Raw genomic sequence first — 25,776 nt, 5'->3', positions numbered from 1 at the left:
TTTTATTGGGGGGGGAGAGGCTAGCATTCACAACTTGGGATGGACATAAGCTGTAATTTCTTGAACAGCCATGCTAATGGTCATGCTGAGGCCCACAGCCACAGCCAATTCTGCTGGCTCCAAGTCATGGCTCAGAACGTTTTAAAAACAGAGTTCAAAGATGCTCCCTTGGGAAAGGTTTCTTTTCAAAAATGTGTGTTAATGGTGACAGCCTGATACCCATTTCACTCCAGTACAACACAGACAATGCTAAACCCCCACATGCAGCACGCCATCAGGACTTGTGTCATTGTCACCATGGGTGGGGACACATGGAAGTCATAGAGGGCCATCCTGCTAAGAGGGGCTATGCTATTTTCAAAACATGCTTGTTATATGGATTTCATTGGGATGAACATCTTGTATCCACAGCAACACAGATAGGACATTCTTGCTCTGGAACAGGCTCATATCTGGACCATTCTTCCCAGCTCCCTTGTTATCTCCATTCTTCCCAAGGTGACTCCAGGGGAAAGGCCATTGATTTCCAGCTTTACTCACCAATCTCATGCTGTCTGGTGAGTCAGTGGGGTGGGAAAAGGCAGGACCACATTAACCCCCCCACACACACACACACAAAGATTCCAAAGTCACATTATTTCTTTCTCCCTCACTGGGAACTAGAGCTGTGCCCGGTATCTTTGGGGCTTACAAAAGGGGTACGATTTTTTCCTCATTCCCATGATACCACTTTTATCGATAACCATAATCTTATACAGGCTCTACTGCCAGATGTTTTCAGGCACAGGGCTGAGGTATGAGACACTGTTTATCTTGCATAGCTACACCTTATATATACACAGAATGCAAATTCTCAAGGGATGAATAACCTCAGTGTTACTAAGACTGTCCCCAGTATTCCTCACTTCCCAGAGCAGCTGCCTTGGGGGGGGGCAGGAGAGAGAAGCCTACCATCATGCTGGGCTGACATATCATGTGTGAGGACATATGGGAACCACATTTTCTCATATTACTTCTACAAAAATGAATTAAATTGGTCTATAAAACATACATCTTCGTGACAACAAAACTGACATATGAACAGAAATTCTTGTGAGGAATGACTTCAGAAGAACTAGCAGTGTTGAAGAGTGTGTGTAAATGGAATTCACAGTCAAAAGAGCTAACGGAGAGGGCCCGGCACCTCTCCTGGCGTTTACAGTCACTGAAGGCGAGAACACTTTGGACGCATTTCAAAAACTAAAGTGTTTACAAGCATAAACATTCTAAGACATGTGATGCTGAATTTGGAGGTATGTGCCTTCTAAATATCTTCTCTGACAACCTACTGCCAATTTTTATTTAATCTGATATTGTAAAGCTTCCCTAGCTTGTGGTCTTTAGCATTTTGAAACCTTGGGTCTCAAAGAAATATATTTTCATCAGATAACGGAACAGCACCTCCAGCTCTAAGCAAACAACACTCCTGTCTACTGAGCTTCTCTTGCCTCAGACGTTGTACCAGAGAAGATGCTGGAAAACCAAGCATAATCTCTGTCCCTGTGATGCTGACAGCTTTGTTGGGGTAAGAAGGCCGTAGGTGAAAAAAATCTGCCTTATTACAAGATGGCATATAATTAATTGAGTAGCTTAACAGATGGTAGGATGGGTGTTGTAGGAGATCCCAGGAAGAGGGAGTTTGTTTCAGGTGGACATTTAGAAAGGCCCCGCAGAGGAAGTAGCTGTGTCAGGCTTGGTGAGAGGAGAGGATCAGGGAAGGTGGGGAGAAACGAAAACATTCTAGCTAGAGAGCAATGGTGTGACCCAAATCTTAGAAAACTAGGCCAATCGGGAGACACAGGACAGAGAGTCTGCAGAAGAATGGAAAACAAATAGGAAAGGTCTTAACCACCCTTTTTTCAATTCCCTCTTCAGGTCGCATTTGTAAGCATGTTAATTCCCCACTTTAATTAATTTCTAGAGAAGGTTGCTGTTGTTTTTTTTTTTTCTCCCCTATTAGAAAGTACAAAGACAACACATAACAAGGAAGTCCAGATTGCTGAAGATCCGATTTTTGAAATCTGTACCAAATCCATCATGCTCATTAGGGTTAATTAACTCTAAATAATTTATTTTTATTTCTTGACATAAATATCTATTTTGGAACCTGGAGAAGAGTTGCACAACATTCGCTTTTCAAGTCCACATCCAGTATTCACTTTAAAAGAAGTTTCTCTCAGTTGTTGGTAGCTAGAAACAAAGTAATTCACTATTACCGCTCTTGTCCTGCGGTGTCCCACAGCTGAAGATGCACTTTAAATGCTTTCCCTGATGATCCATTTGGTCCCTGTGTATTATAAACCTAAAAGATACAATTTTCATCAGTTGATATTACTTTGGATTTTGTCAACATTCACATTCTCTGGGTTCACTCAGCATGTTTTTTCTCAATTACTATAATCAAAGTTCATAGTGCAGAATAAATATTTGCTCTGTTTTTTTCCAGAAGTATCACATATACTCTCACTTTTAAATGTCAAGTACAAGTATGATTTTCAACACAATTTAGGCATACTGCAAACTTAAATTAGACACCTTCTGTCATTTCCTCACGGAGGCAGCAAACATTAGATTTAGGACCCAAGTTCTAGGTTTGAATATCAACTCTTCATTTCACTTCTTCGAATCTTAATTTTCTTACAGCAAACGGAGGCCCACAGTCTCTTCCTACTTTACAGAGTTACTGCAAACTTCAGTGTAGTAACAAATGTGAACACATTTTCAAAATGGTAAAATGCTTTAGTAATACCTGAAAACCTTTATTGTGACTTGGACTGCCAAAGTGACCTACGCATAAAATACACACAGAATGGCTCAATAAGTTTACACAAGATATTTCAAGTCTTCCTTTGCTTGCCATTTTTTTCAAAGGCTCTTTCTCCTAACATTTAAATTTTCAAAATTACGGCCTTTGGGCTTCTTATTTAAACAAAGCACAACAACTTTAATACTTAATTGGCTCCCCTAAGTATGGTTAATAAAGATGTTTAAAGTGTGGCTTAGCATCAAGTATGGCTTAGTAAAAATGTTTAAAGGGAAAACTTTGCAAGGACTTCGATACCTCGATCAGTGGAGACATTTGGGAGGGGTGAAGTCACAGGAAAACCTTGCAGGGGTTGGAAGCAAGGAGGCTAAGACTACACTAAAAATGTATTGACCTTCAGATAAGGTACACAATTTATAAGGAAGCACGATTTAGCTTCTCAACCACTATTTCCTTTTTCTTCCCCCCAACTCTCAGGCAAAGAGTAGATTTGTGACATCAACTGGAAGCCGCAGCCGTGTTGGCAATCAAGAATACCTTGGGTGGCAGTAAATCTGGCTCAGCTTATGTGTCTATGCTACACGTCTCACATGTCACAATATCCTTATTCCTGTCATTAGCGTCTAGCATAGGAGAAGAAAGCAGTTGTAATTCTCACTTAAACTCCCTTATCTTGGAAAATAGCATGGACTGGTCTCACATTCTGTTCATAATAAGCTAGTGATTGATAGCTGAGTCTACACATAAATAAAAATGCAGCGAGCACTTACAAAGCTCATGTTCCAGCTATTTGCCAATCATTCTTTTAACTTCTCTCTGAAGAGTTGAGAAATGAACACTAGTTCTTATCGGGAAACTTAACTCACATCAAGACTTAAGGTTTTTGCAACCCGAATAATTCGAGTTTTGAGAGTTTCCTAGAAAATTCATAGAACACATGCTATATAAACCCGTACATTAGTTCTTTTGTCCTGTGTGCTCTTGGAGACTGGCGAGAGTGCCACTCAATCTTTTTCTTAGCAAAATGTTATTTATAGTTGACAAAAGTAAGCATATTCTAAATTGAATTAAAATGACAGGTTATGAATTTCCTGGGATAAAAGACAGACACCTTGCAATGCAATAAACATAGCTTCTTAATTCTATTTTATATGGGGCCAGCGGAGGGAACCAGCAACAAGATTAACATACCAGTATGGTTAAAAACTCACCACGCGTTTTTCCCGAAAGTCTATTCCTACTGTTGTGATAAACTTGGGATTGAATTTATTGTCTGTGTATCGATAAAGAAACGTTGTCTTCCCCACCCCCGAGTCTCCAAGGGCCAGGAGTTTGATCAGATAATCATAGTCCCCATCAGTCATAGTGATGGTCTTGGTGGGCCTGTGTAGGAGAGGAAAAATAAGTAGGTTATGATAAAAATCAGTTTCCCCTGGCCTTCCTCCAAAATACAACATAAATTTATGTTTCAGGGTTAAAATAGTTGAACACTTCTGTCAAATTCCGAATTAACTTGTTCAGAGGAGCTTCAGGAGTGAGGGCACCTCTATTACTTCGCTCAATACCAATCTTTCTACATCACGGCAGTTAATATGGAACAAAAAGCTACCCGATCCCCACAGCAGCCACTGCCACAGCAGAAGTCGAACTTTTGTTTTAAAGCCAGTGCCCTTTGGGGCCAGGAGTATGGGGCCAGGAAGAAAAGGAGGTCACAGGAAACGGAAAAGCCTGCCCAAGATGATGCAGGTAGGCCAGGGAGAGATTAGAATTGCATAGGGGGTAGTGGAAGGGAAAAGCCTAAGGGAATATTTTACATCTCATCATGCATAATGAGCTTTCTATTATGTGCATGCAAAATATTCCTTTTTAATTTAAAAAATTTAACAACTGAGATGACAACCTTTAAAAACATTGATTTGAAATCATTTCAAAAGCAGTGTCTAAAAATCTTCTGTTTTGAAATACCAAAGCCTCTGTTCTCCAATGGCAAATCTGCTGTATTTGGCAAATCTGCTGAATATTTTCCAGACCTTGAAAAAGGAGAAGAGCTAGTAAGAGGCACGACTGTGGCAATTCTGCTAGTATTTCTCCTGCCTGGAGGAATGCCATTTGCCAATTTTCCCATTGTCCTGACCTCCTTTGCCTCCGTCTTCATTTCTTGTGTTGTTAAAATGCCTATGGATGATCCCATGGGCTAAAGCCAAGAACACCTACAACACTGGTAATACCTTTAAGGTACACTCTCACCTACTGAATACTTAATGAGGTCGGCGAAAGGATTTGTCCTTTGATAAAACTTTCCAATTCATGAGTTGTAGAAATGGGTTTATTACAGCCCCACGTAGAGGAGGGCCTATGAAGTTCCTAGAAAAGTGTGTCTCCTATTACATGAAAGGACAATATTTTTCCACCTTTACAAATCCAAAAAACATAGTACTCTTCAGTTCTGGAGTGATTAAAATTAAATTTCAACAAGTTATCCCGCAGACGCATCTAAAAATTGCTAGATAATACGAATCATTTTCTACCTGTAAGAAAATGATGTACATGTTCATCACTCCAAACAAAATTTTCTTTTTTACATAGTCACTTTAGTTAGTGATCAAAACTAAAAGGTTTCATGTCTTTGGATAAATAATGATGAAGACGAGACGATAATTAGGTACTTAGCAAATCAGTATCATTACATCATTTGGAAGATTGGCAAATTTTTTACATTAGAATTTTCTAAAATTTGAACCATACTGCTGCTAAATCCTGTTAAATATATTATGGATGTAGGTTTCTTTAATTAATGAAGCATTTTGAGTTAAGTGTTTTGAGAGCTGCTAATACATACTTCTATGCTAAAGCTCTCCTCCCCTGTAATATGCTTTCTACACTGAGGGGCCTCTCATGGTGAATGTTCGCTGACAATGAAAGTTCTCTCTCTTATTGTTGTTACTTTTGTTCAGGGTCTATACAAAGTACAATCATTGCTCAGGAAGAAATGCTTAGCTTCTACCAACAACCAGCCTTCCTTAATAAAAGGATGCAGATATCTCAAGTATTGACATGAAATTCTTCTTGGAAAATGTGTTCATTGATTGCCTACATAGCAGCGACTAGTTCTAAGTTCAGATGGTTCTAAGTATCTTACCAGACTTGATAGTTGAAGAAGTTGCCGTTCCTAGTCTTTGAGCCAAATGCATTGCTAGAGGAGTTTGCTGTCAAAGCAATATCATTTCCCCCCATTTGGGCATATCAGAGCCACCATCACTCAACTTTCTTCTCTCTTTCCCTCCCAAACTTGCTCATGTGCAACTCCTCTGAAGGGTGATAAAGTCTGTCATTTCACTAATAGAATCAGATGAAACTGTTCATTCTCTTGGGAAAGAAGAATTAAATTTGTTCTGAAATACAAGTGACCAAAGCTGAATTCTTCCCTGAGCACAAGTCTTGATCAAGGGGGAGAAAATTAAAGCTACTGGCTGCCTAAATACAAGATAAAGCTGGAGGATACTGCGGCGCCCAGGTCTGGAAAAATTAAAATGATAGAGTCAAGAAGGTAGATCAGTATGCTTTAAATTTTTTTTAAAGATTTTATTTATTTATTTATTTATTCATGAGAGACAGAGACACAAGCAGAGGGAGAAGTAAGAAGAGGAAGCCCGACAGACTCGATCCCAGGATTCCAGGATCACGCCCTGAGCTGAAGGCAGGCACTAAATCACTGAGCCACCCAGGTGTCCCCATATACTTTAAACTTTTGCTTAAAGTTAACTATGTCTTTTTCAATTTTTTTTTTTTTTTTTTTGTGACAGAGTTAAGAAAAAGCTAAGTCCGAGCAAATCTAGTTAAATATCTTCTCTATTTTGTATCAGGTCCAACCATGAAAATTTTAAAAATGTGATTTATAACATAGTTTCCGATCAGGCATGCATACACTTAAAACTTAAAGATGCAAGAAAATATAACATAGTTTTACAAGACAGGAAACATGAGTAACTGGCAGAGGAGTCAAATAGTTGTGCTTTTAGTGCAAACAAAACAGTGATCTTCGTGGGCTGCAATGGTCTGAGAAGACTCTGTAGAGGAAGATGAACTTGCATTTAATCTTTATAACAAAGGGAAGAATTAGATGGGAGGAAAGAAGATACAGGACCACTGTATGTGATGACCTCCCACTCGTAGAATGAGGCTATCACCACTTAGAAGGTACATGACCTACCAGGTATTTTTGATCAGCAATTTGTTCTCTGTTATTACATAAACTTGCCTGGGGCAATACTGGACTTGCCTCCTGCTCAGGCTCTAATCCAGAGTGAACAATTGGCAGCCGTGGATCATATTTAATGTGGCCCACACTGGCTCTTTTCTATAAGTGGAGGGTTGTGGCTACTTTGTGGCATTGGACAAAAATTCCACCCAAAATGAATGCAAAGGCTGGCACTATAGAAAACCTTTATTTAGTGTCTCTAGTAGACTCCTTAAAGCAATTGACAAAGTAGACTCAGCATGAGATCGTTTGCCTCTTAAATTTCTTTTGAAAATGAATTTTCTCATTTTTATATCACTATTCATACAGTTATCTAATGCGGTTCCTCTCTTATTACCATGTGATTTTCTGAGTCCTAAAATCATATGACCTCAATATTCTATCCTTGGCCCAGCAAATATGACACCACAAAGAAAAATAAAAGCCTTGGCAAAGTTTCCTTTACCAAGAACAGAGCTAAAAAAAAAAAAAAAATGATCTGGGAAGGATCAAAAAGCTGACAAGTTTAGCAGTATTTATTCTTGCACAATGATTGATGGTCTTGTCAGTTCTTCGTTCTATGGATCTAAAAGTAAAGAAAAAGCCAGAAGAGTGCTGTACTTTAGGAAAGATGTCTGACTCTCTACCAGTATCACTGTGTCACCAGCTATACCTCAAGAGCCACGAGGTCTTTTAGACACAGAAACTGAGGCATCATCCTCAGAGCCCTTCCCTCATGGGAGGGTAAGGGGCTGGGAAGAGTAGGAAAAAGAATTCAAAACACTTGGGAGGCTCTGCTTAATGCAGAATCTCAAAGATAGAAGGAAATCTAAGTTACCCTGTGGCGCGGTCCTCAGTTTCCAGATAGGAAGTCACGTGCACAGAAATTATGTGATTGGTGGGATGACAGCTTTTAACAAAAAAATCCAAGACTGCTGTTTGTTATAATTTGAAATGAAAAGTGAGTTAGATGGGTTGAATGTAGAAAAATTTTCCTTCTACAGGGAAAGGAATTTTCTCTGGTTTTTCACAGGAACATGATTTTCATAGTTAGACTCTCTCAAATGAGGCTGCCCACAGTTCCTTTCTCTCTTTTCCCCACTGCTATGCCTCCTTCTTGTTCAACATAAATTCTATTTGCTCAGAAACGGAATGTCCTTTGTCCACTGCTGGATCCACAGAGTCCAGTACAACGGTCGGCATATATTAGAGGCACATATATGTTGAGTGTCAGAGCCACGCAAATGTCATAATTAATGAAATTAATCTTTGAGCATTTGGTGGAAATGGTATCCTTCCAAGTTCAGGACTTCTCTCCTTCCTTTCTCAGTTGTGGAGTGAATATTTAGATTAAATGATCTTTGTAGGACATTCTGGGTTTGGCTTCCTGAGCTCATTTTTCTATTTCTATAAAAACCTTCTCGAAATAGGATATTTATAGCTTCAGAGAAGCAGTTTCAAAGAAACTAGGAACAGAGAAAGCACAGAGAGAACGTAATTTTTGGAAGTGAGAGCTGTATTGGCAAAGAGCATATAAACTTGTCAGTTGAATAGGTCAGGGCTCAGAACTGGGCTTCTACATGAAAGCACCCATTCACCCATCTAACTCATACTCACTGGCACCTCGTAATTTGTATGATATTTTGTATGACTCTGAGGATATGCTGTTTTCTCCTGAGGGGAGGAGCTTGAACACTACAGAGATGTATGGATGACCAGGATACAGGCGGCTTACTCATGCAAACTTACAATGTTCTGTGCAAGTTCTTCAAGTAACAATCTTCAAAATGCCATGATAAGCTATGACCCTGTGACTTGAACTTATTAATCGATAAAAACCAAGTTAATATTCCTTTTTTAAAAGATTTTTATTCACTTATTTATTTGAGAAAGGGGGACACACATGGAGAGAAAGAGCATGGAGGGGGGAGGGGCAGAGGGACAAGCAGACTCCCTGCTGGTTAGGAAGCCCAGAACAGGGCTCAACCCTAGGACCCTAGATCATGACCACCCTGAGATCATGACCTGAGCCGAAGTGAGACACTTAACTGACTGAGCCACCCACGGGTCTCAAAAGCAACCTAATATGTGTAAGGCACTTCGGAAGCTTAAAATAGTAGACAAAATATCAGTGATATTACCTTGTAGGTGCTTTAAATAAAGTAAAGCTATCGAGCATAAAGTGGATTGATGCTTAATATTTCCTCATGTATCTTTATTCAACTGGTTTGTATTGGGCTCCAGTAGGTACATCTTGAAATCTGGAATTCTCATGGCAAGATGTCATTGAGTGATAGCTTGAGGGTGGTTCTTATTGACTGATCTTGGAACCACATTCATGGCTTAGGGGTTAGAATTAAATTATGGCTGGAACTGGGGGCATCTGGGTGGCACAGTGGGTTAAGTGTCTGACTCTTAATTTCAGCTCAGGTCACAATCCCAGGGTCATGACATTGGGTGCTATGTGGGGCTTCACACTCAGCAGGGAGTCTGCTTGAGATTCTCTTTCTCCCTCTCTGTCTGCCCCTCCCCCCTAGTGTCTCTCTTTCAAATAAATAATAAATCTTTTAAAAAAATAAATTATAGATGGTACTTAAAGGACCTATAATCTGTGCATCAGAAGGATAGAAGGCATTTTATGAAGGAAGGGAAGATGGGGGTAATTTTAAAAAAATTGTATTTGATAGCATTTGGTTCTGTTGGGAAGATTTTCATTTTGATTCTTCTTAAAGACTATTTATAATTAATGGACATGAGTGTGTGCAGAAAATTCAAACCCAATTGTAAGTATAAATCAATATCAACTTAATCAAACAACCTTGACTTCAGCTAACAATGGTCAATGTGTCTATTGCAGCAATCAAATCTATTTTAAAAGATAAAAAGTATCTGTTTTGTTTCATTCTATGATCAAGGGATCTACTATAACAGAGATAAACCAAGAAATTATTGAACTCTAAAGTTTAGCTTACTTGCCCTGAAAATAAGGGGTAAAAAGTCTAGCACAAGTCAACTTTAAACTGATTTATCTCCAGTGATATAAATTCTTTAAATTATTCTCACATATTAAACTCACCTCTAAGCCAATGAATAATTTTGTCTAAATATTTTTTTCTCAAAAGTAACATTTTTCCTTTCCATTGGCTTAGTTTCGTGGTAACTTTTGAAACTATGTGAGGGTTTTTTCCCCTTTTTTTTCTTTACTTTTTATTACAAGAAATCTCAAACTTATATAAGATTTGAGGGAATACTAGTATACTCTCATATATCAATCAGCCAGCTTCTAAATTATCAATACTCCCAGGTCTATACCCCAGAGAAATGCAAACATATAGCCACACAAAATCTTGTACACAAATGCTCATAATACTCCCCAAAAGGAAACAATCCAAATGTCCATTAATGGATGAATGTATAGACCAAATGTGGCATGGCCACACGATGGAATATTATTCAGTCATGAAAAGGATAAAGTATGGACACATGCTACATCGTGGATGAACCTTGACAACACACTAAGTGGAAGAGGCCAGATATAAAAGGTTACAGATTTTATGATTCAATACATATGTAATATACAGAAACGCAAACTCAAGGAGACGGAACATAAATTAGTGCTTGCCAGGGACGCAGAGAGGAGGAGGGATGGGAAGTGATTGCTAACAGGGAAGAAGCTTTTGGTAGAGATGATAATAATGTTCTGGATTTAGATACTAATGGGGGCACATCTTTGTGAATGTACTATATGGCACTGAATTGTATACCCCAAAAGGGTAAATTTTATGATATATGAATTACATTCAGTGGAGCTACTGGAAAAGCCCAACAAAGTAAGAATATCATATCTTATTTTTAAAATATTATTTTTAGCTGAGCTCCCCTAGCTGGGTGTTAATTAATACCTGTTTACAATGAAGTCAATTACGAGTAAGAATCATGTGTATTCAGATAATAATATCCTCCTGAACCCTAGTGCAAAGGACCTATAGAATATACTCTATGAACCTAATTCTCAGTAATTTCTTTTTTTATAAAAATATCCCTTATGGGGCACCTGGGTGGCTCAGTCAGTTAAGTGTCTGACTCTTGACTTTGGCTCAGGTCATGACCTCAGGGTCTGAGATCGAGCCCCACTTCTGGCTCCAGGCTCAGTGCATGGGGTATGCTTGACATTCTCTCCCTCTGGTGTGCAACCTCCACCCTGCTGCCCACTGCCGCATTCTCTCTCTCTCAAATAAATCTTCTTTAAAAATTCCTCAATTGATTGGGTCCTGATAAGCAAGTGGGCTCACAAATCAGGAGTAATTAAAAATCACTGAGAAACAGCAGGGTGGACTGGTGGTCAGGAGCCTGTGAACAGCCCAGGAACAGAACTTGGGTGTGCGTATTGTCCCAACGATACGGGTCCCAATGCTGCTGATCATCAGCCTTCCCTGAGGAGTTTACAAGCACAAACTCTAAGATGTCTCCAGAATTCTTAGAGAATCAGAATCTCTGCAGGCAGGTCCTGGGACTTCGAGTTTACATATTCCACTAAAGTACTACAGTACAACAGCCAGATTTGGGAATTGCTTTTCTTCGTCTTTTTTCACCTTGAGGCATATACAGGAAACTGTTCCAGACGGTTGAGACTCTTAAGCTACTTCAGCAACTCATTTTGAGTAGAAAAAAAACCCATTGGTCAAGAAAAGTCAGTTTATCTGATTTGATCTTGTTACAGTTGAGAGCAATTTCCCCTTGCTGATTGCCATCAGCCAAGCTTGGCACATGGCTACTGGAGTCCTCCTTCTGCCCGTACCCGCTACTACAAAGCCCTTGACGTGCTTTCCCAGCTATGTATCATTTTGTTACTTCACATATTTTAAACCTTGTTTCCCTGAAAGTTAGGATTAGTCCTCAAAACATTTTTACCACTGGAACCACATACATTAAATGCACTGAAGACTTTGCATAAATGTTTAAGTAAATTAAGCTTTTAGAATTTTTTGAAAGATTTATTATTTGACTTGAAAAGGTCTTATGCTTATCTTCTTAAGTGAATCATATGATTTATCTTTCATTAGTGAGCTTACTTAAAAAAAAAAATGCCTCTTTAGGTCCTTTCATCCAGGACTTCAACTAGGGAGCAAGAAAAATAAATGTAAATTACTTGAAATTCAGCAAAGTCTTATATGGAAAGACATGTATCTTTTCCAGAACTGAAAAAACCTTTGAGGTGATACAACACATTAGGAAGTATACACATAGAGGTTGACACCTTCCCTGAAGCCAGTCAGCAAGACCAGAAAATGGGTCTTCCTAACCTAGTGGTTCTCAAACTTGGCTGCTTTTAAAACTTCCTGATGCCCAGACCACACCCTAAATCACGTAAATCTGACTCCTGACGGTGAGACAAAAGCATTAATATTTCTTTCATGCTCTCCAGATGATTCCAACCTACAGTCAAGTTTGAGAACCACCACACTGCCTTTTAAAGATGTTATTGATTTGAGAGAGAGATAAAGTGTGTGCACATGGACATGGTGAACAGGGGATGGAGGTGAGGGGAAGGGGCAGAGGGAGACAGAGTATCTTAAGCAGACTCCCTGCCCAACTCGATCTCACAACCCTGAGATCACAACCTGAGCCGAAACCCAGCCAGAGGCTTAACCGACTGTGCCACCCAGGCGTCCCAAGAACCACCACACTACCTTTTAGCAGAGAGACTCCTCACTGCCAGTGAATGATTTCTAATTTCAATAGTGCAAGTAACTCCGAGTTTCCTACTATAGCTAAGAGGAGAGCAGAGTGGATCATATTCACGAAGACATATTGTTTCCTAAGGCAGTGGCTGGTTAGAAGAGGATTCATTTTCCCACCATAGGTCCCAGCCTCAGTGGGCCCACTGGCACCGGCCACAGGAGCTGCTTTCCCTCATCATGACAGGGCATGAGACCTCTGTGATGGCAGTCAATCCATCTTTTTCAATAGAGTTATGTGACATATGGAAGACATTGGGTGTATATATGTAAATGGAAGCTTCAATTCTTAACGTCTCCACATAAAAGACAGATATGACTTTAAGCTAAAGAGATGAGCATTTAATAAGATGTTTTTCTAAGTTTTCAGACATTGGCCTAATAATCTTGCAAAATTGTAATCATTTTCCAGCTGGCTGCTGCGTTGAGGAAGTCTTGCCAAACTTCTAGTGCTTTGCTTCATTATGTGAGAAAGGGCATACTAATCAAAATATCTGCCCACAAATTCTGCATTTCTCAAATGTGAGGGAGCCAAGTTAGATAGTGTCTATGGGTTCATGTGTCTATGAAAAAAAAAAGATGAGTTCCATATTAGTACAGTTTTCTCACTTAAAGCTAATTCTAGGTAACTCATAGAGCCATATAATTCCAAATATAAAAAAGATGAAAAAAAAATCCATGACCTCTTTAGGAAAGGAATGTTGGCTGGTTGTTGTTTTAGCTGATCTTTAACAGGAATCATCTTATGAGCTTAATAAATGCTGAAAAAGAAAGACTGTATGTATCTGAATGGAATTAGTTCAAAGAAAGTACTTATCTCAAGGGCTCTTTCTATATTATGTAGATGTTCATGTTAATTGAAATTTCTAGATTAGAATTTTATTTCTGTAATATGTACAAGGCTGAGTAGAAAATATAGAATGCTCTTACAAGTGGTTCTTAACCCTTATGTGATTGGAGAGAAAATAAATACATGTTAAGTCTCTTTATCTGATAAGTTATTTGACACAGACTCTATACCAGAAAATCTATGGCTCTAATTCTAAGTGGTATTCAGAGGAGAGTGAAAAACTCATAAAGCCCCCAAACCAAATAATCCAGTTAAAAAATAGCAGAAGGGATGAATAGACATTTTTTCCAAAGAAGACATCCAGATGGCTAACAGACACATGAAAAGATGCTCAACATCACTCATCACCAGGGAAACACGGATCAAACCTACAATGAGATGCCACCTCACACCTGTCGGAATGGCTAAAATCAACAGCAGAGGAAACAACAGGTATTGGTGAGGATGCAGAGAAAGGGGACCCTCTTACACTGTTGGTGGGAATGCAAATTGGTGCAGCTACTCAGGAAAACAGTATGCAGTTTCCTCAAAAAGTTAAAAATAGGACCACCCTACGATCCATCCATTGCACTAGTTGTATTTACTCACAAGATACAAAAATACTGACTCAATGGGATACATGCACCCCTATGTTTATAGCAGCCCTGGATTTTCAGCCATTTTGCCACTATGTGGCCAAGGGCACATCCCTTAATTCTTACAGTCTTTACCTGCTGTTGTAAGTATGTAAAGTACCTGGCTCAATGCATTCGATCATTATGTATTCCCCTTCCACTCTTAACTTGCCAAGAAATAGAGAACCATAAAAAAAAAAAAAAAAAAAAAAAAAACTCCAACCATTCTGACCAATGACACAACATAACAAAACCACAAAACAATTCATCAATTCCTTCAGGTTCCTTTGTAACTTAAAATGAAGTCACCAAATTTCCCAGAACAAAGGTGGTGTAGAAATACCAATAAATGGGCATAGCTAAATTTTAAAAAGCTGGTTTTCCTTTTACTTGACAAAGCACTAGATTAATTCAACTACTTTATCCCCTGCTGGAGTTCTTTTTTTTTTTTTTTAATTTTTTATTTATTTATGATAGGCACACAGCGAGAGAGAGAGAGAGGCAGAGACACAGGCAGAGGGAGAAGCAGGCTCCATGCACCGGGAGCCCGATGTGGGATTCGATCCCGGGTCTCCAGGATCGCGCCCTGGGCCAAAGGCAGGCGCCAAACCACTGCGCCACCCAGGGATCCCCCCTGCTGGAGTTCTGATTAAAAATACAGTATGTCAACAATGCCTAATTACCGCTTTAATAAGCCTATTGTTTACTTCTTGGCAGTAACCTAATCAACTGACCATGCCTTAAACTCACCTAGTATTTTCCAATATAAAACATTTATAATTTTGTTTTTGATGACTTTGACCTCCAGCTGTTACTGGTGAGAAAAGAAAAGTCATGATTAGCACAAAGATATTTACAGCTATGTACTCCCATCCCTGCTGTTTGGTGCTTTTTCAAGTCTAATCAGAACAGAGCAGAAGGCAGCTTGGTGCCTTGCTCAGAGCCCTAGCCGGCCAGCATAGTTCTCCATTCCATAACATCCTTTAACTTGAGAGCTGGTGAACATTTTTTGGTTAATAACAATTTTGGCCTGAGAAAAGTCATGAAATATTCAACGATGCGATTGGTTTCCTAAAATTATACTTTACAGAGAGGTTGCTACTCATAATTTTGCATTGTGCTTTTGTCCAATTTTTTTTTTCACTGAGAAAGGGACTTTCATGTGGGAACATATCCCCTTGACTGTTTATATCCATAGTGACTGTTCTCACCAAAAAAGAATCGTGACCTCAATAAAGAAATGCCAAAGAGTTGGAGTTTTTATAAACTAAGATTTGTTACAAGACAGTTCTTATAAAATTAGCTTTGCCTCTATTTTCCAGATTGGTTCTAAGATGAGAGGAAACTGCGGTATGCTGCAGGAACACAGATCGGGTTATGGTGATCTCTCATCTCTGCAAAATCACCATCCTGAAGTCCCTTCCTGCCCAAGGAAAAACGTGATCACATTTTCCATTAAAGATTTACATTTTACTTTCTGGTATTTTTTTTTTAACAAAATGACAAGTATCATAATTTACCACTTTAAATCAAAATCCTGAAAGGAAAAGGTTAAGATTTTAGTGAGAAAAATAATCACAGTAAGCTATCTGTCACAAAGAATAGCATTTGTTATATCCGACACTTTCCAGTTTACGGAAAGTCTGTGTCTCAAAGAAATTTTGGGGAATCAATTCATTTCCCCTATATCAAAGAATGTTCTTTCTATATCATTTCCACTGTTTTGAAGAGGAAAATCCAAATATCTTCCTTAACTGTCTTATTTCCTAAGTTTCCAGTAACAAGCGAAGGGTTTCTTTTAAGAAGTTATATTATTATAGTTAGAAGTAAAGGTTTTCATGCTGAAATCTGAGCCCATTTGGATGAATATTATTACAATAAGAGGGAAAAATATGGAAGCTTAATGCTTGTGTATTACATTTCAGAAGTAAAACTTCTAGTTGCATTTAATAGCAAAATAGGAAAGTTTCAGATTTGTTCCATCTATATATTTCTGTTGAGCACAGAAAGGTGAATATACCATTGTATATGACTGTTGAAGGATTTATATTTCAGAATAAAGCTGGCTCTGCTCCCTTTGATAATGTGACTCAGCAGCTAATCTAGCTCCTATTTACACAATGACAAAGGCAGGCTAATGCCCCTCCCCCACCCCACCCCGTTGTCTCTCCCCTAGTTAAGCCCAGGTGGAACTATAATATTATTCACCTTACAATACTTTAACATCATGTGAAAGAGAAGACGTTTCCTAAGACCTGAAACAAAAACCAGTTTTATAAATCCAGCTATAGGTAAGGCTGCTTATTGAATATTCACAAATATTAGCAAGTGATACACTATATCTCCTGGCAGATGGATTTGCATTGTCTTAGGCAAACAAGCAAGTAGGATATAAAATTTGAGGAAGGAGTATGGGAATGCAAGCTGGAACATTCTTCTCCAGCACAACACTGGGTTACATCAGTTATTGATTATAAAGGATCAGCAGGGTCATGATGAGCACCTATGCATGCATGCCACACGCACACACTTGTACACACAAGGCACAGGCTCATCAAGCATGAAAAGATCGTGAAGCCTGTGCACACCACTCCCTAAAAGCCAGCTTTCTATTTAATCTGATCTTGCCAGAAAATAAGTCTGCTTGAATTGTTCATGGAGTAAGCCAGAAATATGTACAATTTACAATACAAATTATATAAGACACACAATTTGAATTGTTTTCTATGCCTATACTTCCAAGTAGAAGAGTGAGACCATCTTTTTTGTTGTGTTGTTGAGGATTTGGTGCGGTCTATCCAACATGCAGAAGCTACTCTGCCTATAAAGAGTATGCTGGGTGCTTTTGAAATGATTCCTAGGTCTCCTCACCCAGAACTTAGGTGGTACTAGTTTCCTGGATGGGCAGAAAAAGACAGAGGAGGGTGTTCTTTGTCTAAGGGGCAAGTGCAACATTAAGGCACCGCCCAGTAGCAGCCCTGTTGAATCAACCCTGACAGATTGCCCAGGTGGAGACCTCATGAGCATGGGCATGAAATGTCACCTAGGGAGCTTCAAAGGAAAGCTCACAAAGCTGCCTGGGGACCTGACACTGTCCATGGCTACTCCAATTCCTGCCTTTGATAAAAATTAGTACAGCAAACACATTTACCGAACCTCTTTCTGTATATAGAACACTAACCCCAGGAGAGAGGAGGAAATGAAGAAGGAAAATAGAAATAAGTGTGAGACGACTCAGAAACACTTAAAAAGCAACAATGATAAGGCATCAGGTAAGAAATTGAGGAAAGAGGATGGGCTTTATAGTCAAAATTAGGCTTCACAATATGCTTGTCTCCCAGCTCCATTTATAAAGCAAGAATACTAATCTCCCCCAGATTCGCTCATTTGCTCACCCAACAAATATTTATTGGGCACGTGTCATGTGTTGGGCACACAGAGTTTCGTGCAGGGATGATGTGCAGCATAAGGCCTCCACCCCGTTACCGCACCAGCTGCGACAACTCCAGCAACTGCTTGTTCCCTCCACAGGCCACTGCCGCTCCGATCTGCTCACGGTGGCCCCTTTCACTCTCAGAAGAGTCACATTTGAACAAACTGTGTGGTCACTGCAGCCAGGAAGAGCAGTTAACTGGTCTTTGTGCCTCTGGCTCTGCCTTTTCCCCCAGCCTTCTCCTCGTAACCAGTAGACCGTCCCTCAAAATTATAGTCAGGCAACATCGCTGTCTTGCCTCGTATTTTCCAATGGCATTCAACAAAATGAAAATAAAGCTGGAGTCCTTTGTCCTGTCTTACAAAGCTCTGTATGCCCCGGCTGACTCTTCCTGCTAATGTTCCATTCCTTTAAGGAGCCACGTCTCATCGTGTTAGAACCTCTGCATGGGCCGCTCCCTCTGCCTACATTCCCTTCTCCTCCCCTGTCTCACAAAGGGCCTTCTTACCATCATTCACTTTTCAATTTAAATGGTTCTTCTTCAGAGGGATCTCACAGGGCCCTCAAATCTGAAGAAGGCTCCATTCACTTTCTATGGCATCCCCCTAGGTTCCATGTGGCCCTTCTTCCCAGCTCCTGTCTGCCTTTGTTTGTTATCACTTGCTTTCCCATCTAGTTGCAAGCTCTGAGTGGGGGGAGTCTGCTCATGCTTTGTTCACTTTGGAGCCTCGCTAAAAATAGGTGTTCTGCAAATATTTGCTGGAGACACCAATATAGGCTCTGTTGGATTTAATTGGTGTGGTCTGTAATGCAGACAGCTGGTCTTGGAGAACTTCAGGTTGTGCACTAAAAACCCTGAACTCTCTGCATAAATAACAGTGTCTTTACCAGCAAAGTTACCTTACATGTTGAATCGAAGAAGAAATTAATCTAAAACTCACGAGTATAAAGCTATAAAATTAAAGAATTCTGGTGGTTGAGTGTATGGTTTCCGACTCCACCAACAGCTGTTTCTAAGACAGTAACGGCTTTAATATCTACCTCTGCTTCTTTGGTTTTCAGAGCCATGTCTGGCTAAAATACACAAGATTTTGATGAGATGCTAGAAAGGGTTTTATGTAAGTGCTTCAGGGTAAGATTATTGAAGAGGAAACCTCCTTTGGGGTTCTGGACCATTTCTAGTGTGTATATGTGTGTGTGTGCACACGTACGTGCTCATGCAGGCTTCCCTACACCAACAAGCAATTCTCTGACACCAGTAAGGTGTCTGAGAATTCAGCTCGATTCTGACATTATACCTGGATTCCACGGGTAAAGAACTCAGTCCCACAAGATGGCCCTCTACTTCAGACATCAACTGAAAGCCCAGGTTGTTATCTGTGCTTCTAACTGACCGGCTACAAATTAGAGATTCCAGAGACGTCCCTCTATTAAAGATGCCAATTGTAAGTCAGAAGCTACCTGTACTTCTGACCCACTGGCTGTAAACCAGAGGTTCCCACAACCTCTCCTTAACTTCTATTAATTTGTTCACAGAACTCAGGAAACCTGTTTACTCCCCAGATTACTGATATATTACAAAGATTATTAAAAGTTACAAATCAAAAGTCAGATGAAGAGATACAGAGGGCAAGGTAGCAAACAAAGGAGCTTCTGTCCTCATGAAGTTTGGGGCCCGGCATGGTCACACGTGGACATCTTTGATTCCCTAACCCAGAAACTCTCTGAACCCCCTCCATTTTTGTTTTTTTTTTATATGGAGGCTTCATTACTTAGGCAGATTGATTGACTCATTGGCTATTGGTGATTGACTCAACCTCCAGTTCCTCTCCCCTACCCTGCAATCAGCAGGTGGGAAGGAAGATCCCAACCCCCTATTCCTGATTGGTTCCCTCATCCCATGGCCTTTTTCCAAAAGTCATCTCATTAACATAAACCTGGTTGAAATGGAAAGGAATTTGTTATGAATACCAAGACACCATGTCACCTCGATGGCTCTGAAACTGTCAGGAAATGAGAAGTGGAGACCAAAAATTATGGCAAAAGATGCTCTGCTACTCTTATCGCTCAGGAAATTCCAAGGGTTTTGGAAGCTATGAGGCAGGAACTGCAGATATAGACCAAATCTATTTGAGAAATATGTTTTGGTTTTCTGAATGATCAAATATATATATACATATTTCTTATAAATCACAATATCACAAAATCTCACAGAAGAAAATCAAGAGCTCGGGGATGCCTGGGTGGCTTAGCAGTTGAGTGTCTGCCTTTGGCTCAGGGCGTGATCCCCGCGTTCCGCGAACGAGTCCCATATCGGGCTCCTCGCATGGAGCCTGCTTCTCCCTCTGCCTCTCTCTCTGCCTCTCTCTGTGTCTCTCATGAATAAGTAATAAAAAAAGAAAAAGAAAATCATGGGCTCAAATCCTCATTCCTACAAACTCATATGTAAAGTTCTTAATGAAGCAACACAATATCTTAGATCTGTATTTGATAATACAAAATAAAAATAATCTGTACTTCAAGAGAAAGCAAGAATCATATTTTAAATATATAAATATGGCTAGTGTTGTAAGAAAATCCAAGAAAACATTATCATTGTGGAATGCAAACAACTCACATTATATGCAACCCGAAGGAAGAAGTTTGCTACTGAGTTGTGACTGTTTTCACTTTGGACTTGATTCTTGGACACAGGATACATTAATAGCTCAGCAAGGAACTACGCTCTTAAGGCAGGTCTGCCTATGTTGAATTTTCAGAATCTGTATAATAAAGACTTTACAAAGGATTACAATTTTTTTTTTACTTAATTTACCTGCTTTATTTCAGCCTCTTCCTATTTTTAAAATAAAGGTTATGGTTGATCTTCTCTTGTGTGATACAAAGGCAAAATGCCAGAAAACCTCTTGTGTTTTTTCATATGTATTTTTTGGTAGCTGTCCTCAAACAGTGGCATCTGTAGCCGGTGTTTTAGAGGGGTGCTGAAACCACCTCTGACCCCAGCATCTGCCCAGCCACCAAGCCTAAAGCCCTCATGAAATCTTTATGAAACAGATACTCCTGAGGATCTAGTGGACGGATATTAACTGTATTAGAACAAGAAGTCACCAAGGAGGTGATATATTAACTAGTTCACTCATTAGTGTTGATTAGGTTGACTCATTAAACTCACTACCTCCCACAGTCACCTAAACTACATCTTCCAAGGCAAATTTTGATTAACGGAGTACCTGGTAAAAAGAGACACAACATATTTTGTTGAATGAATAATGAAAAAGAGGCAAAGGTTGATGAAGGCATATCTGTATGAATGCAATTCCTAAATGGGAAAAAATAAAAGAAATTTAGTAAAATAAAGTCAATGGGCTGATGTTGGGGCATTAAAGAAAGATGGGGGGGGCATATAGAATCAAGCCCCTTCTCTCCCCTCCCTCACAATTTTGTTCCCAGTGGCCCTAAAAATGTCAAACCCATTCTAAATCTCTGTATTCTAATTGGTTGAGCTCCTCAGATTCTAAAAGCCATTGTAAATAATTAACTTAAGAAAACCACTCTGCCCTTTATCAGTGGCATTTCATTGAATCCATAATAATCCGTACTTTTGCTAATACATTAAGTCCGCAGTTATGTGTTGAAAAAAGACACAATAAGATGACGAGGAGTAAAGGGGAAATTCCAAATTTGTTGAACCACAATTTACACTGACATATTTGTATTACTGGATTCCAGATGTAAAAGAAGCCACAGGCGAAAGGCTACCAAAAAATTCAAGTAAGCGGCGTGAAGAACAAAGATGAAGGATGGTGAAAACATTAGAGGTAGACTAATAAATGACCCAGGCTGGACAAAGGGGGATTTTAGAAACTCCTAACAAGAGCTATACATCATTCTGAGCTTATAAAGTCCAGTCTCTCCACCGGAGGTGGTGCACCACGATGAATGCACAGCAAGGGAACCCTTTATGCGGCAAAGCACACATGATCCTCATGCTTCTAAAAGAGCCCAAATCAAGAAACTTCGGACCAACTCATAAAATCAACAAAACACTATGAGAATTAATATTAAGAAGTTGACCTGGTTTCCATTTTTTCCCCTTCTTTCATAGTCTTTAGAGGAAACTTTACTTAAGATTTCTTTGTTGCTGTCACAGCCATATTCTTTGGATGCTGTGTCAAATCCCAATTCCAAACTACTGGAATCATCTAGATGGTTTCATGGATATTATCTCCTCCTCCTCCTCTGTCTTTCTTTTTCTCCTTCCTCCTCCTCCTCCTCCTCTTCTTCTTCCTCCTCTTCTTCTTCCTCCTCCTCCTCCTCCTCCTCCTCCTCCTTCTTCTTCTTCTTCTTCTTCTTCCTCCTCCTCCTCCTCCTCCTTCCTCCTCTTCTTCCTTCTCCTCCTCTTCTTCTTCTTCTCCTCCTCCTCCACCTCCTCCTCCTCCTGCTTCTGCTTTTTAGTATCCAAATTTGCTCTGGACTGTTAGGCATCACGCACTCTGAAATTTACTGGACCTTAAGGAGTTCTTTCTCATCTACTTTTTGCTGGATGTTAAGACTTCAAGGTCAGCTGATCTTCTGAAGATGCTTCTAGAGTTGAAATGATCAAAATTCAGAGAACTTAAGACCCCAGCGCTGATCTGCAGTCTCTGAGTCCATGATAATGGTGCTTGGGTTCAGCCCCACCGATACCCCTGCGTTGCCAAACTACCTCGAAAAGAGTATATTCTTAGTTTTTTTAAAAAAGATTATATTTATTCATTCATGAGAGACACACAGAGAGAGGTAGAGACACAGGCAGAGGGAGAAGCAGGCTCCATGCAGGGAGCCCAATGTGGGATTCAATCCCGGGACCCCAGGATGGCGCCCTGGGCTGAAGGCAGATGCTCAACCACTGAGCCACCCAGGCGACCCGTATATTCTCAATTTTAAAGCAGAATGTCAAGACAGCTCAACAAACATTTACTGAACATCAACTATAATCAAGAGACGTTCATAAGTGCTGTGAATACAGAGACAGATGAAAGCAGCAAAGCTGGGAATTGGATTCAGTTTCATCTCTCCTCCCTGAAACTGTGCCTCAAGTCGCCGAAGATATCATTGCCAGGAGATGCCCTTAAACAGATACTCACATTGTGTCCTCTGCTACAAAACCCAGGATGGTTTTGTGGTCTGTCTCTACATCTTGCACTTCATCAAACACATCCACAAAGGATGAGAAAGAAAGTATTTGGCATGCGCAGGAGTAAGATACCCACCCCTCATTTTCCTTGGGTTCCTTCATTTAGTTCTGCACCAAGACATGGGTAGGATATACACACAATCTGAGCAGAATGATAAAGCTCCTTAACAAAAAAACACTGCTTCCTTTCCCAAGTCACAGCTCATAATTATGTCCAGTTGACTCTCAGAATCTCAGAATGAGGTCAAATCAGGATGTGACCCCCAACAAGACTTTGGGGTCAGACATGACTCTAATTCCTGTTCTTCTAATTACTAGCTATATGAATAATTATTAAACCTGGCTCTCAGATCCCTCCTGTGTAACTGGGGGTCATACAATGTTTGTAAACACCTGGTTTGTCACTTAGCCAACGAGGAGACACTGAGTAGGTGAAAACGATCTTGGTATAAAACACTATTGGCAACAATTTCTTTGTAATCTTTGTGTTTCTTTGTAATTAGTGTGGCAATTGCAAACACTTATTAATAACATTTCTCATTTTGTGACTGCAATAAAGGCCTCTCGCTCAGTTATAGACAATCACTGGGGGGAGAAAAAGGTACTGTTGCCCAACTACAACCCTGAATGATTCTGATGGAACTGGTCTGGAGTGTGTGATTTGGGGACAGGGAATTCTCAAATCAGCTCTCATGATTCTAATGTGAAAAAAAAATAACAAATCAAAAGCAGACAAATAAGATGCTAAACAGCGTGACTAGCAATTTAGGGATGCCAGAGTTAGCAAACAAAATTCAGGACGCTCGGTTAAATTAGAAGTTTGGATAAAAAGACCAATTAATTTTTTAGTGTAAGTGTGTCACAAATACTGCATATTTAACTGGATGTCATGTGTTTCCTTCATTTGGCAACCCTAACTGGTATGATAACTCTTGTGTAAAAAAGGGAGAAAGAAGAATATGGGTATCCAACTGTTTAATTATGTATGTATAAAATGGATTTTGAAGATTTGCTTCTGGGAGGGGAACGAGATAGGAGGAAAGGGAGGGTAGTTTTCACTGTACTTTTTTGTGTCTTTTAAGTTTTAAACTACATGAAAGCATTCCATATTTTTAAAACAAATAGCATTATAAAAATTGAAAATAAATAATTTATAATGAGAGTGAAGAATCAATAGAGGACATAACTAATACATATAATACCTAGAAAGCAAAACTGGTAGGAATCTGTCAAAACATCTTACTCTATTATACTCTGGTTTTTCAGCGTAGACCTAAGTAGAATTAATATTAACAATCACTTGTTGAGTTGCCAGATTATAATTGGAATTAATATCAGCAGCCTCCTGTTGAGTTGCTATTACGCAAAGCACTTTATACACTTTAATTTAATCCTCACAATAACCCTTGGGGGTTTTGCAAACAAAAAGGCTGAAACTCAGAAAGATTAATTAACTTGCCCAAATCACACAACTAATGATTGGCAGGCCTGGGGTTTAAATCTGGGTCAGTCCAAATCCACAGCTTGTTGCTTTTAAATACAAGACAATGCTCTACTGTCTTCAGCACGTTGATTCCCAAAGTCAGGAAATTTGTATTTGGGCATGAAAATCAATGCAAAAAGGCAGAGCAATGAATGCACATTTTCATTTTATGCCAACATCAGTCACCGAGCTAGGAAACGTGACACCCCGGTAAGTATTTTCTTGGTAAGTAAATATGCAAGCGCACCTCACTTTATGCAATGTTTGTGTTCCAAGACAGTTGTTTCTCAATGACATTTATGCAAATGTAATCGTATTTGTATTTTAGAGTAAATCCGGGAGTCTGCTTTTTAAACAAAGTGTGTTAAATTCAGAAGATAAATATGACTGAGCTCAATCCCATTGTTTTGGGACAGGGCACAAAATGAGATCATCTAGGAATTTGCTAATTGTCCTTCAGGGTTGAGGGTCTTAATATAAAACATGACTGGTAGTTTATGTGTGCAGAGGATACTTTGCTAAATTACAAAGGATTTAATCAGTTAAATTAAATTTCTAACTTGAGTCTGCCTTTAGCTAATTTACTGTTTAAATAAGCATGAGTAAGTATTTGTTATAGAGAAGCAGAGTGTCACTTATCAAACCAGTACTATTTTCATAGCTTACTGAGACAGGAATGCGTTAGAGGACAACTTTGTTATCTCTTGTGAATGGTTTTTAAAAGATTTCTCCAAAATCTATTTTGGTCTATATACCTTAGGCATCCCCCAATGATCTGCCTTATTTAGATGGCAAAGTGTGAGGAATGGGAGGAAGGGGTTTATCTCTTGGAACTGATAATCAAAGGCTATTTCAAGCATTTTTAAGATTAGTAATTTTATAAACAGTTGACCAAAAGCCATCATCCCATTAAGAAGAGAGCCGCAGACTCCCTGAATAGTTGCCAGGATTTCTGTCGGAGGTTGGGATAGGAGTGGTTGAAGGGCAGGTAAGTGTCCCCTCCAGCCCAAGGGCAACCAGAGCAGCACTGTGAGTTTAAGGCAAGACTTGACCTCCCCATGTTCAAACTTTGTGCTTTCTACACTACATCAACTCTTCTGAGTGGCCAGTATTACAATTCCGAAGTCAGGAAAAATCAACCCAGGAATGTCATTTAAAACCATGCCCAGATATGCTGTTGGCCAGGCAGTGACTCCATTTGCCAAAGTCAGATACCACTTGGTGAAGCTGTATTTGTGCCATCATCTAAATATTCTATTTATCTTCCTCTTTATTCCTTATAAAAGGGAGTATTTTCTTTGAAAGTACAATATTAAAGAATATATATAAAATGCTAGATCATCAAAGATTTTATCTAAATAGCCAAGAGTTATTGAGGATTTTATATTACTTTCAGCTTCCACCTCCCCACCCCTTACCACCCCATACCATACAATGAAATT

The 25,776-nt window shown here is 39.5% G+C and overlaps 1 protein-coding gene across 1 annotated transcript in view; it reads right to left on the bottom strand.

Moving 5' to 3' along the window:
* LOC129495529 (ras-related protein Rab-27B) overlaps nt 1-25,776 on the bottom strand; it is a 56,141-nt gene that overhangs the window by 13,570 nt on the left and 16,795 nt on the right. Inside the window, exons 2-3 of the mRNA XM_055303113.1 lie at nt 4,015-4,186; nt 2,256-2,341 (exon numbers count right to left, since the gene is read on the bottom strand). Coding sequence (XP_055159088.1) covers nt 2,256-2,341; nt 4,015-4,167 — 239 coding nt within the window. The 5' untranslated portion in view covers nt 4,168-4,186. The remainder of the gene's footprint in view (nt 1-2,255; nt 2,342-4,014; nt 4,187-25,776) is intronic.

The sequence above is a fragment of the Nyctereutes procyonoides genome, unplaced genomic scaffold (assembly GCF_905146905.1).
Source record: "Nyctereutes procyonoides isolate TBG_1078 unplaced genomic scaffold, NYPRO_anot_genome, whole genome shotgun sequence".
NCBI classification, from domain to species: Eukaryota; Metazoa; Chordata; class Mammalia; order Carnivora; family Canidae; genus Nyctereutes; species Nyctereutes procyonoides.
This window is presented reverse-complemented; position numbering and strand designations above follow the sequence as displayed.